This window comes from Cupressus sempervirens, chromosome 3 (genome assembly GCF_028749045.1).
Source record: "Cupressus sempervirens isolate cs-2001-9-10 chromosome 3, ASM2874904v1, whole genome shotgun sequence".
Classification (NCBI taxonomy): domain Eukaryota; kingdom Viridiplantae; phylum Streptophyta; class Pinopsida; order Cupressales; family Cupressaceae; genus Cupressus; species Cupressus sempervirens.
The window spans coordinates 998,138,769-998,151,504 of record NC_143120.1 but is presented as its reverse complement, the minus strand read 5'-3'; the positions used below and the strand labels follow the sequence as shown (position 1 = coordinate 998,151,504).

The 12,736-nt window shown below is 35.9% G+C and overlaps 1 protein-coding gene across 5 annotated transcripts in view; it reads right to left on the bottom strand.

Moving 5' to 3' along the window:
- Positions 1–10,632, bottom strand: part of LOC149570114 (uncharacterized) — a 132,040-nt gene extending 121,408 nt beyond the window's left edge. For 4 of the 5 annotated variants that reach the window (XR_016362891.1, XM_089822773.1, XM_089822775.1 and 1 more), the window contains exons 1-2: positions 10,259–10,632; positions 7,833–7,948 (exon numbers count right to left, since the gene is read on the bottom strand). Coding sequence is in view for 4 of the 5 variants with exons in the window: in XM_089822773.1 (XP_089678899.1) it covers positions 7,833–7,948; positions 10,259–10,526 (384 nt within the window). In the remaining variant the exon portion in view is untranslated. Of the gene's footprint in view, positions 1–7,832; positions 7,949–9,819; positions 10,201–10,258 lie in introns of those variants that run through there. The other variant, XM_089822777.1, reaches the window with a different exon arrangement.
- Positions 10,633–12,736: the final 2,104 nt, after the last annotated feature.

Sequence of the window (12,736 nt, the reverse complement as noted above, 5' to 3'; positions counted from 1 at the left end):
CGGATTCAACAAACCCAAATCAAGCTCGGACCTGGACTATACAACCAGACTCGACAAAATTAAAAAACCCATGAAATTTAAAGATTTTTTAAGATTTTAAGTTTATTTCATGCATCATTTAGCCAATTAACATCAAATGCACAATAATTGAGATAAATAGGAGTTACTTTGCACACATACACAAATTTTCATAGAGCACATAAGTATAAATACAATTTCTGAAAGAAATTACTAAAAGTTGAATTGAATAACATAATAGAAATAGGAAATTGCTTAAAGTTACACTGAATAACATAATAGAAATATAGTGTCATTGCCAAATGTCTACAATATCCATGGAATATGCAATCCAAGGAGTATATTAAAAAATAAGCTCATAGTAGCCTATGTCCTCCTACGAGTATGCCTAAGATAGGTCGTGGAAGACTCTAGAGCCATCCTCTCTCCCTGTGTCTGAGGTTGAACCTCAATGACATGCTCATCATGACCATCCTCCTCATCCTCATACTCATCCTCATAATCCTCATCATCAGAGTTGGATCCATTACTCTCAGCCTCGGAGTCCTACATTGGGACTGGAAGGCACATTTGTTGGTAGAATATTCCAAAAACACATTTGCTTGCAAGCTAATGGATGGCAACACCCAGAATGATAGGTACAAAGTGGTGGACGACATTATCTACTATAAGAATCGGAGATTTTTAGTGCCAAAAACCAAATTGAAGCAAAAAATCTTGAAGGAAGTACACGACTCACCCTTGGCACATGTTAGTGAACAGATTGTCTTCCAAGAAAATACATACAAATTAACTCTAAATGCCCAAATAAGAAGACCAAATCAGCACTAACAGTTGGATAGGTTATTATTGGATTAATAACCTTCCTCTAAATTCTATCAGGTATAGCTCCCCGTATATGATATACAATGAATCAACTACACTACAAATATGAATGTTTTTAACCTGAAAGCAAAAAAAGCTCTACAAACATCTATCCGTAAACACGAAATAGATGCGAAAAGATTAACTAACTGAAAGAAATCAACAAATAACACAAAGTTTATTTGCCAAAATGTTGCATTACAAAGCGAACGAAATCAAAGACGTAATTTCCATCCTCCTCAGAAAATGAAGAATTAGAGCTTTAGGAGATATCTTGAAATGATAGCACAATCCGAAAACAGTGACATTGAAATGTATTTTAGATAAAACTGAAAATAACACAAAGATCGTGATCAGTGGAAGGAAAATGCCTCATAATCAAAGTTTTGATGCAATTATCCTCCAGTCTCCCTTCTCTAAATGTAGAACACAACAAAGATCCTCTTACACATTTATAATCAAAGTCACTATCTAAAAGAAAACTGAAACTCTTCCCTTGGATTTACATAAAACAAATCAAAATTTATCCCTTTTCAACACACAGTTTCAAAAAATATAGAACTCTGTTCTTCTGCAGCACCATAGTCTCTCTCTCAAAAAGGCTGAAGTAAATCTGAACATGCTGGAACTCTTTTCCCCACTGTAGCGCAAAGTCTCCCTCTCGAAAGGAAAGTTGAACCCCTTCTTGTTTGAAAATACCTTCATAAATAGCCTATTGATGTGTATTATCAGTTTGCAGAACTGATTCTTGGAATCACGTAACTCTTATTTGACTACCCCCTTTGCTCTTCTTATGTTCTCTCATTTATATTTTGATAACATTATAAAACATTGATGTAAACATTTTATAAGAATAATTTGACATATCAAATGAGACTTGGACAAGTGGCACATTACTACATTATTCCAATATATAAAAATATTCTTGATGCTAGGTGGATTTAAAATAACTCTGACAGCAAAAATAGGTCTCAGTACGGGAGCCATAATTAATTATCCCACCATTGGATCTTGCTGAATTTTGGATATGTTGTCACAATCCTAGTTTTCCACATTCTCACTGAAGTGATTTTGAAAATAATGTCCGAGTCAAAAGTTACAGGTCACTGTTTGAGGGTCTATATAACTATCAGAAAATCAGAATTATAAAGTTGACAGCAAGAGCCTTAGATTTTTCATCTTTGCTTGTGTATCAATTTGGTGGATTTATAATGCATTCCAGCCATCTTCAAATCACTAGGCTCTTCATCATTATTTTGTATGGCATATTCAAAACCTTCACTTCTGAAACAATGAATGTGGCTTTGAATCTAAACTTGAACTTTGACCTCGATATTTCTATACTTCAGCTCATGCAGGCCTGTACACAAATTGAATAGTGTGCATTCATCATACCAAAACAAAGGCTCATATGCCTGATCTATTAGGTCTTTGGTATTCACGGAATCGGGGAAAAGAGCATGCTTAATGAGTTGAGACCTGTCGCTGTTGGATATGGGAGTGGAGAGATCGAATACCATCAACATGACATGATACCATTTGCAGAAATGAAGATACCTAGCATGATTGATGAGGCTCAAACTTGAATCTTGAGTTTTACACCATTTGGCTTTGGGGACCGTGCGACACTCCATGGACATCTGATTTTTATGAAAGTATGTGGGAAAGCATACCAACAAACACTTGTTGTCTCCTCCTTCATATGTGGCAATCCTTATGACTCATCGAGCATGGGAATCAAAAATAGGGAATAATCAATACATCCCAAAATAATGAGTGTCTCTTATTGTTTGTATTTAGATTTTTAATTGGTAATTTTGAGTCCGGAAAACAATAATTTTCCATTTCGAACTGAAACTATTATTCCACTAAACTAATCATCTGACACTTCTTCACATGAGATTTGAATTCAGGTTCCCATTTCAAACTCAAGATTTAGATCTGAACTTTGCTTCAAAATTTCCATCTTTGAACCTCGAACTATTAAACTAGAATATGAGATCCATGGACCTGTATCCAAAACCCAAACAATGCTTCTGAAATGGGCTTTGCACTCCGAACTTGAACCATTGGATCGGCACTAAGCTCGAAAACTGAACGTGAATTCTAAACTTTTCTAAATTAATGGATCTGCATTTTGAACCATGAATCTGAACTTTGCTTATACCAATCTTACAAGATGGACCATTTGAATGACTGTACCACTTCGAACTTCTTTGAACCTTGGTTCAAAGAGGTTCAAAACCATAAATTAAAAATTTTAATATTCGGGTCCATATTGGGTACCAACAACAGGATACCTAGGTTTCCTCAAAACTTACAGAAGTCTCCAGGAGAGATTTTCATGGAAAGGACTTAAAGGGGACGTGTTGCAGTATGTAAGAGTGTGTGATCTGCCAACAAAACAAATCCGAACATACTCTACCTATCGGGTTACTGCAACCTCTGCCAATTCCAGAACATAAGTAGGAAAGTATCTCGATGGATTTCATAACAGGGCTTCCTAAGGTGAACGGAAAGGATTGTATTTTCGTGGTGGTTGACAAATTGACAAAGTTCGCACATTTCTTCGCCATCTCCTCAGATCTTCAGGCCGCACAAGTTGTCGATCTATTTTTAGAGAAGTCTTTCGTTTGCATGGTTTCCCCCAAAACATTGTGAGTGATCAGGATGGGCAATTCATCAGTATCTTCTTGACAGAACTATTTCTGATGGCAGGGACAGAATTGTCACCAATTACTAGTTACCACCCATAGATAAACGGACAAATGGAGATTGTGAACAAGTGGCTTGAAGGTTACCTTCGAAACTATGTTTTGACACAACAAGAAGCGTGGGTCAAATGGATACATCTAGGGGAATATTGCTACAATACCACGTACCACATGTCCATCAAAATGGCACCATTCAAAGCTCTGTACGGGTACAAACCCCTTTCCTTCATCGACACAATTTTGGGTGTCAGTCACGCACCAAGGGCGAGGGACTGGCTTCAAGACAGACAAGACATACTGAGATGCTTGAAGGAAAACTTACAGCGAGCACAAAATCAACAGAAGATGTACACCGACAGACAAAATGGAGAGGAGCTTCAAAGTAGGGGACTTGGTCTATCTCCGGCTCCAGCCATATCGACAATCCTCATTGAAGGAAAAGGGAAAAGAAAAATTGAAGCCACGATTTTATGGCCCCTATCGTGTAGTTCGTCATGTTGGTGGAGTCACGTACGAGCTGGAACTTCTAGAGAGAAGCTGTATTCATAATGTCTTCCATGTTTCATGCTTGAAGAAGGCCGTAGGGCAAAACGTCACGATAGCCATAGACCTTCCACCACTCAATGAAGAAGGAAAGCTCATATTGGAACCAGCCGAGATCATTGAAGTACGTGAGAAGACTCTGCAGAACCGCACGGTGAAGGAATATCTGGTGCGTTGGAAACACTTGCCATTGGACGACGCAATGTGGGAGGGCGAGCACATTCTCCAGCAACTCGCATTGCATTTGCTTGAGGTCAAGCAAAATTTGGGATGGGAGGACTATAATGTTCCCATTATAAAATAAATCATTTATAAAACTATTGTTAATGGGCCAATTGATTTAATATATCTCGGACCCATTTTTATTTTGTTTCCATAGTTTGTGTCATCATCGGCTATCTTTGTACACCCTCGGAAAGTTTTTCCTAACGGGTATTTAAGCATGGCTTGTAGGTAGTCTTTAGGTATGCATTTTGGATTATTTCTTTGTACTGCGAATTCCTGCTGGAGTTCTCTGTCGTTGGCCATTTCGAAAGTGAAAGACCTTCCCTATTTGGTTTTGTTCAGTTTCGGTGGGATTCAACCCTCACCCTATTCCAGCTATGTATTGTTTGGCTCGGATCTAGCAAAATCGGAGCATCATTTGTATGTAAAATTTTATTATTATCTGGCACAAGTGTGTATCTATTTGATCTCTGATTATCTGCAAGTTATAGTATTCAATATATTTCATTAGTGTCTTGAATAGCATTGCCGAATGTCTCTGCATCCATCCTCACCATACACATCATCCCAACCCACCACCATACTGCAATTCTAACCCCTGTACGGCCTCCCCTTGACTGTCGTACTGCCTCCCTTTGGCTTGCATACGACCTTTCACCCCTCTGTACCCCTTCCTTCACCCTGCATACTGTACGGCTTACCTAAGAACACCGTACACTCCCCTTGCCACCGTACGGCCAAACATCTCCACCGTATGGCTATCTCCCATCTCAATGTACGGACATCTCTCCACCATACGAATCCCTCAATTTGACCGGACGGCCTCTTGCAATTCATATCACCGTACAACCTATCAGGTAACCCCATCGTATGGCCCTCCAACTTTCTATTATGTACGGCCATTTGCACTCCTCTTCGTACGGCCCTAGTTTTACCACCGTACATACCTAGAAGGCCTGCAGTTACCCCTCTATTACATATGCATTCCCTGACTACCTGGCATCAAAGAATTTGAGGAGACATCTATTCATGTACGGGGACTGGAACATTACACAGACCCATAACTACTGTTGTGGAAGTAAATCTACACAAACTGAAGAATGACGGATTTGAATCAGACCCTGCTGATCCCACTTACTACAGGCAAATTATTGGATCACTAATGTACTTGGTGAACACTCGTCCTAATATCTGTTACGTAGCCAATGCCTTAAGTCAATTCATGTGTAAACCGAAGAAGATCCATCTCATGGCAGCCAAGCACATCTTACATTACTTGCATGGTACAATTGGACTGGGTCTCAAGTATGATCAAGTTCAGATTAACCTTTATGGCTATTCTAATTCTGATTGAGTCGGCAGCTCTACTAATCGTAAAAGTACTACTAGATGTTGTTTCAGTCTTGGTTCAGCAATGATATTATGGTTCAACAGAAAACAATCATCAGTCGCCTTAAGTTCCACTGAGGCAGAATACATAGCTTCTTCCATCTAAGCTAGAGAAGCAGTATAGTTAAGAAAATTGCTAGTTGGATTGTTCGGGAAACCCTTAAAGCCCACAATTATGCACTATGACAATCAAAGCTGCATCAAGTTGTCCATGCATCCAATTTTCCACAATCAATCAAAGCATATTGGAATCCCTTATCATTATGTTAGAGATATGGTATATCAAGATGTTCTCAAGCTAGAATACATTAGCACAAATGAACAGACAGCTGATGTACTCACTAAACCTCTATCCAAGCCCAAATTGGAGTAATTTAGAGGTAAATTTGAGACGATTCAACTATGATTGTAACTACTGAAATCAAATCTTTGTTTTTGAAATATTTATGTATATTCATATAAATTCTTGATGAAAAATATTACCATCTTATAGTTGCACGTGATATGTCATGAAAGGTGACGATCTTTCATTGACATATATATAAACAGAAGGTAACCATTATAAGGTGACGATCTTATAATGGTAGACCTATTATCATGACAGACTTAAATTGTTGTCCCAGAGTGCCAGAAGTCATGATAACGAAAGTATCATGATAAGACTTCATTAAGTTGTTGTCCCAGAGTGCCAGAGATCATAATACTTGTCATGATAGAGTTCATGACATAGTGATTTTTGTTATCTGATGGACTACTTTAAATAATTGTCCTAGATTGCCGGAAATCAGATAATATATTCTCGTGATAGGTATTAATGAAGTTGATACTAGTGCACATATCAAGAGAATATGAGAAACTTTGATTACTCACTTCTCCCTCGCTAAGAGGGAGTGTTAAAATATAGCTTCAATAGAAGTGAAGTATATATATATATATATATATACTTAATCATTCTCATATATCTATATAAGAAAAATTATATGTACACACACACACACATATATATATAATAATCTCATATAATATTCGTGCCTCTTCCTTATAGCAGGCTAATTATGGTCTGTGATTCCTGGCATATATAGCTGATGGTGTGTTTAGTTAAGAGAGCAAATATATTAAGGTCCATGTAGGGACATGATTTCAGAGTACTATAAATAGAACCGCAGCATTGAAAAAGATATCAATTCAAGGAAATATCGAGTATCTACAGCAGCAGTCTTCCAAATCAGAATAATAACAATTCATAATATTATATATAGGCATAGTTTGAAGCATCATCTGTTCTATATTTTATATATACAAAATCATTCTGACATATCAGGTTTACAAGTAAGTGAAATCAGAATATATATATCACTATATCAGAGATCCTAGTTACATTCACACATTCATGAGGAGACCTCATGCAATTTATGTATTAAAAAGAGCACTTAACAAAATCAATCCACCTTGATCAAGGCTGTAAATCACACAGAACTGCCTCTGAGGAATTGTCTAGCTAAGGAATTATCTGGACTTAAAGAATTGCCTTTTCAAGGAAAGGACTGATTATATCCACTTTTGTAAGTTCTGCATTGAGAAATAATTGTTCATATAATATACACTTCATACTTTATTCTACCTTTTATCAATTTGCAGGTTTCTGATGGCTATATGTAGCATAAGTGTACTATATCGTTATCCTTTTCCCTAGATCCCAATCATAATGCTCCAAGTTCAGTCATTTTCTATATTACAACATAAAGCGCGATGAACAAGATTTTTACAAGAACAGAGAGCAATAAAATTGGAAGGTTCCCAGATATCTGATTGAATTGATGAACTAAAGCACTGTTAACACCATATGCTAATTTAGAAATAAAATGAGAGTGCCCTGATTTGAAAAAAGACATACAACGTAGACTCATAGCAAATGCCAAGACTCTAATGGGGACCTTCATCCATGATTGTTAACAATTTTTTCATAGTTGTGAAAAGGCCATATATCATCTTAGGTGTATCGGTAAGCAGTATAAATATCTGCCAGAATAGCAAACTGACCACACTGGAAAAATGCATATAATTCTTAAAGCAAAGAACCTGTAACCATTTTTCTGCTACTAGTTGACCAAGCACGCCAGGTCCTACAACAAGCAAATCCCTTTCCATAGAGCCGTGAGAATTCTTATCCTCTGCATCTTGCTTGGAAATATTACCTGCATATGTAATAACTCTACTCAGAGAATAAAGAGGGAAAAGCCAGTCCCATTAACATCTAAAATTCAAATCAAATAAAAAACTATTCTTATACAAAGTACACAAGAGACAACATGCTAACAAGATTGAAAGCAACAGAAATAGAACATGATGAACAAAATGTGTGCACACAGTCTGCATTCCTCTTTGAGCTCTATAACAAGATGCTTCTGGGAAGAAATGTGAGATGATTGCAGGACATCTGCCTCTCTAACACATTTCAACTATTAAACATGGCATCGATTCTCCAAGAGAAGCAGTCCCACCAAAAAGGTGTAGTGTACTGTCGGAAAGAATTCATTACAGGAGTTGGTAAACTATTAGAAACGAAACCATCCTCCACTCAACAATTCCTTAATGTTAATTCAAGTTATAATCGTAAGCCAGTTTGGGTAAAATTGATGTTCTTTTGTTTTATCAAAATACACCATAAATAGAAGTTTTTGAAATCTGATTTGACGAGATAAAAATTTACTTCTAGAAGTTCTAAACTAAGGCCATATATGATAAATCTGGGTAAATATTTTATAGATATTCCATTAATGTTTTTAGAAGATTTTACACATTGCCCAATCTAATTTTGAATTAACAATTAGTAAACATTAGATGATAAAGTTTTTCTTCAGAGGTCATATTCTCTCTATTTGATGACAAGATAATTTGCAGAAAGTGCATGATATGGCACACAGCTTCGCTAGTAAGCCCACAAATTGCCTTGATAACCACTTCTCTCACAAAATTAAAGTGTCCAATATCCATAGTTACGGGGTTCATGCAGTTTTTTTTTCTAATAAAAAAATTAGTTTTTTATTTTTTTATTTTTTTCTGTATAATCATAATAACTTCGATTCATAGATTTATATTATGAAATGATTTAGTTTAGAATTATGTATATTTCTCTTCTTTTTTTCGTGTGTTTAATATATATATATATATAGCATTCAAACATTGCCCTGTTTGTGTTTTCCTGAATTTACTAGAGGAGGAAAATACTAAATAATACTAAGTGGGTTTTCATTGAAGCTCTAGAACCATAACTACTATGAAAGTAATATGAACTTAAAGAGCACAACCATAACTTATATATCGAAAGACTATAAGTGCTCCAAACTTATGAGATCCGTGATTCTCTATAAGTGAAATCCGGATTGAGCACTGAATTATCCAGACTGACAGATGAAATGTATCACCAAATCCTAGACATTAATTTGGTCTTTGAAAACAACTCAAAAACAGCAAAGCCAACAAAAGAAATGGCAAGATGCTATTGCATACTTAACTTTGCTAGAAAGTCTAGATACCTTTCCCTAAAATAACGCTTTGGCTAAGTTTTGACTGAAATACAACAAAAATTAAAACCCATAAGAAACTTGGTTCCACGCCAGATTAATTACATGATTGGGTGCATTTCACATCTCAGTTTAGTCCCTTGTTATCCTTAAGACCATTAACCCTAAACCTTGCACCTGTCTAAAACAATAATGGCCCCACTAAGCTAGTTCCATCACACAACTGGGGGCGCTGACATGCTATCATACGAAGACTTGCTACAAAGGTTAGGCTCCATGACCTAAAATGGCGCTCCATTAAGCTTTAATAAAAGCAAAATAAGACACAAACCCACAGAAACCCAATTCATAAACCAGTTCAACCAAATGTCCACAATTGGAGACATCTCACATCTAAGATTAGCTCCTCCTAACATTCCACGCACTAAACCCTAATCACCTCCCCTAACACACACTCCAACAAAAACTATGAAACCGTTTCATTTCAACGAGATGATGTTAGACCATAAACACGTATAAAAACTTGTATATCATATGAATACCAGAAGCGCGAGACCGGAATGCAGCCATATTTCTCTTTCATCGTGTTATCAATAGTGGTATCTTATCCTCGTCACTCTTCACAGTGTACTTCACAGAACTGGGTAAGTTGTCATAACAGTATTTAGAAGTGGCAATCAAACCGGTGCATATTTAATCGCAATCCTCTAAAGATTCCTACACCGCCCATTGATCATACTGTTATAACCACTTTTCAGAGCAAGGCCCACAAACCCATTTCTGAACATTAACAGAAAGCCGATAAAAAGTCTAAAGAGACCCGTCATTTAAATTACAAAACCATTATAAACAGCGCCATAATCAAGACAAAACTAGTATAAGCAAAACCATGCCATTTGTTTAGGAAAGAACGCATTATAAACAGACCCACAATTGCAAAAATACCTTTATTAGTAATGCAAATATGAAATGATCAATTACCGGAACGGACGGCAGAAATGGGATGGACTGCCACTCTCGCATGTTTGGCAATGCTGTTTTTCTGATTCTTCTGTTTCAGAAAAGTAATGGAAGAGTGCAACGAATTCAGGAATAATAAGTTGTTTCTGAATAAACATATGTTACTCTTCTTCCGCCACCCAACGACGGACGGCAAGGGCGTGTGTATCGTGGAGATGTGCATGATAAAAAGAGCAGAGTTACCACTACAACCAGCACAAAGTACATTAGAAATGCAGCCATGTATCATAGCATTTTTTATTTATCTTGGCACACGGATAAGCAGCTCTGATATAATTGAATGGGCAAGTTAGCAGACAATACATGTTTATTATTAGAAGTGTGCATAAAGAAAAAGCACGAAAACGGTCAAGGCCAGTGTCCACTTCCTAACAACGTCTTGAAGTTTCCAATTCTCTTTCAACGGCTTAATGTGTGTCCAGATTATTGGATAGATAATGAGGACATCACATCAAACACTTAAGTTGAAAATGAAACTTTTCAAAATTGCAATATGCTATTCAATCTCTTTTTTTTCATTTTTCCACGCAAATTCTTGAATGTCGTATCAATATTAAAGAATCAAATATATTTAATTTAACTTAGAGAAATTGTAATTATATAAATGAGATGTAGTTTTAAATTTGATTTAAGATAAACAAATAGGATTGGTTTTAAAATTGGTTATGTTTAATCTATTTTTGGTTGTATGACACAACAAAATTTATGACCAAAAATTGCTTGAGAGATGATATAAATTTAATTTTCAAATAAAATATTGAAATAATACTAACATAGTGACTTCAAATCCTTTGCAATACCTTCTATTAAATCCTCAATAAGGTTTTAGTTAATACATTCAACCCACTCTTGAATAAGATTATCCTTTTGAATCAAAAGAGGTTTGTCCTTCGGAGACAAATTCTTGATACAACTATCACTACTCATGAGATCATTCACTCTATTATGGATAGGAGCAAGGGAGTGGGTATGACTTTTGTGAAAAATTTATAGTCAAATCGGATGTATATATTTAAAAATTATAATTATGCAACTTAAATAATATAATATATATACATATATGTATATGTATATGATATATATATCTATTATACCTCTCATTGATATCTTATATAAACTATATAAAATTGCATAATGAAATTATGGATTTAACCGACTATGTTAATCAAATAATAGTTGACTGACTACATGGTTGACAATCTTTGAATCTCTTTATTTTGTTTGAAGTCTTTAAATGGTGGGAGAGGTGATGTGGGAGTCGCAACCTAATGGGACATGACTCCATGTTGGAGTCACCCCATCAGGTGGTGACTCCTCGTCACCCTACATAAAGGGATTGCAATCATCAATCGAACACGCAGTACACACATCTTCAATGGTGATTTAAGTGCAAAGACAGATGAATATGCTTGCCACTACTTATTATTGAATACTTTACTTAAATTGTCAAAAGTGCAAAACAATAACATTGCATAAGCACTAGCACACAAATGAATTTAAAAGGAAATTAAAAGAGAAATTTTTTATTTGAAACATCAAATAAATATGATAAACATTTACAAGGTATCAAAGCAAGTCTGTGAGACAATCCAGATTAGATTTATCAAATCAATACACCCAAATATTCTTATTTCCTATATTTAAAATGGTGAATAGAATGAGACTCGAGGGCAGACTTGAAGGTGACTCAAACTTTGCAACATGGAAACTGTAAAATGATATTAATCCTAAAGGAGAACAATCTAGAACAATTTATGGATAAATATTCTCAACCAAAAGAGAATGATGATCTAAGTAAATGGGAAATATATAACACTAAAGCCATAAGTTACTAGTGGACGGAGTTAAGGATCACCTGCTACCCATTTTACAAAACTAGACTCAGCATATGACATGTTCAAAGTACTTGAAGAGATGTTTGAGATAAAAAAAAACTAGTAGAATTCTCACTCCAAAGACCAACTCTCCAACATAAAAAAGAATCGAGGAGAGTATGTCTCTTCATATTACATGAGAATAACCAAGCTTAGAAACCAACTTGCAGCATGAGAAGAACCTCCTTATAGCAATATCGTGAGAATGCTCGAAATAACAGAATACAAAGTGATAGCAGAACTCAAAATAAATCTACTGATCGCAGGCCACTTCGAGGGGGTAACCTCCTTTGAGCAAGCTCAATACAATAAATTCGTCCGTACCCATCAAGGGCCTCAACCTATTCTTATATACTGGGTACGATCTAGAAAAGTAATACTACCTATGCATGTGGGATAATAAAATAAACTCACGGGACGACTTACAAAGCATATGCGTCCAACAACTCTACTCTAACAAAATAAACAGAAGGAACACACAGGTTCCTAACATCCCCTCTCCCTTAGAAAAAAGCTTTGTCCTCAAAGCTTAAGGTGTGGAAATTGTTGTTGAATCTGAAGAAGG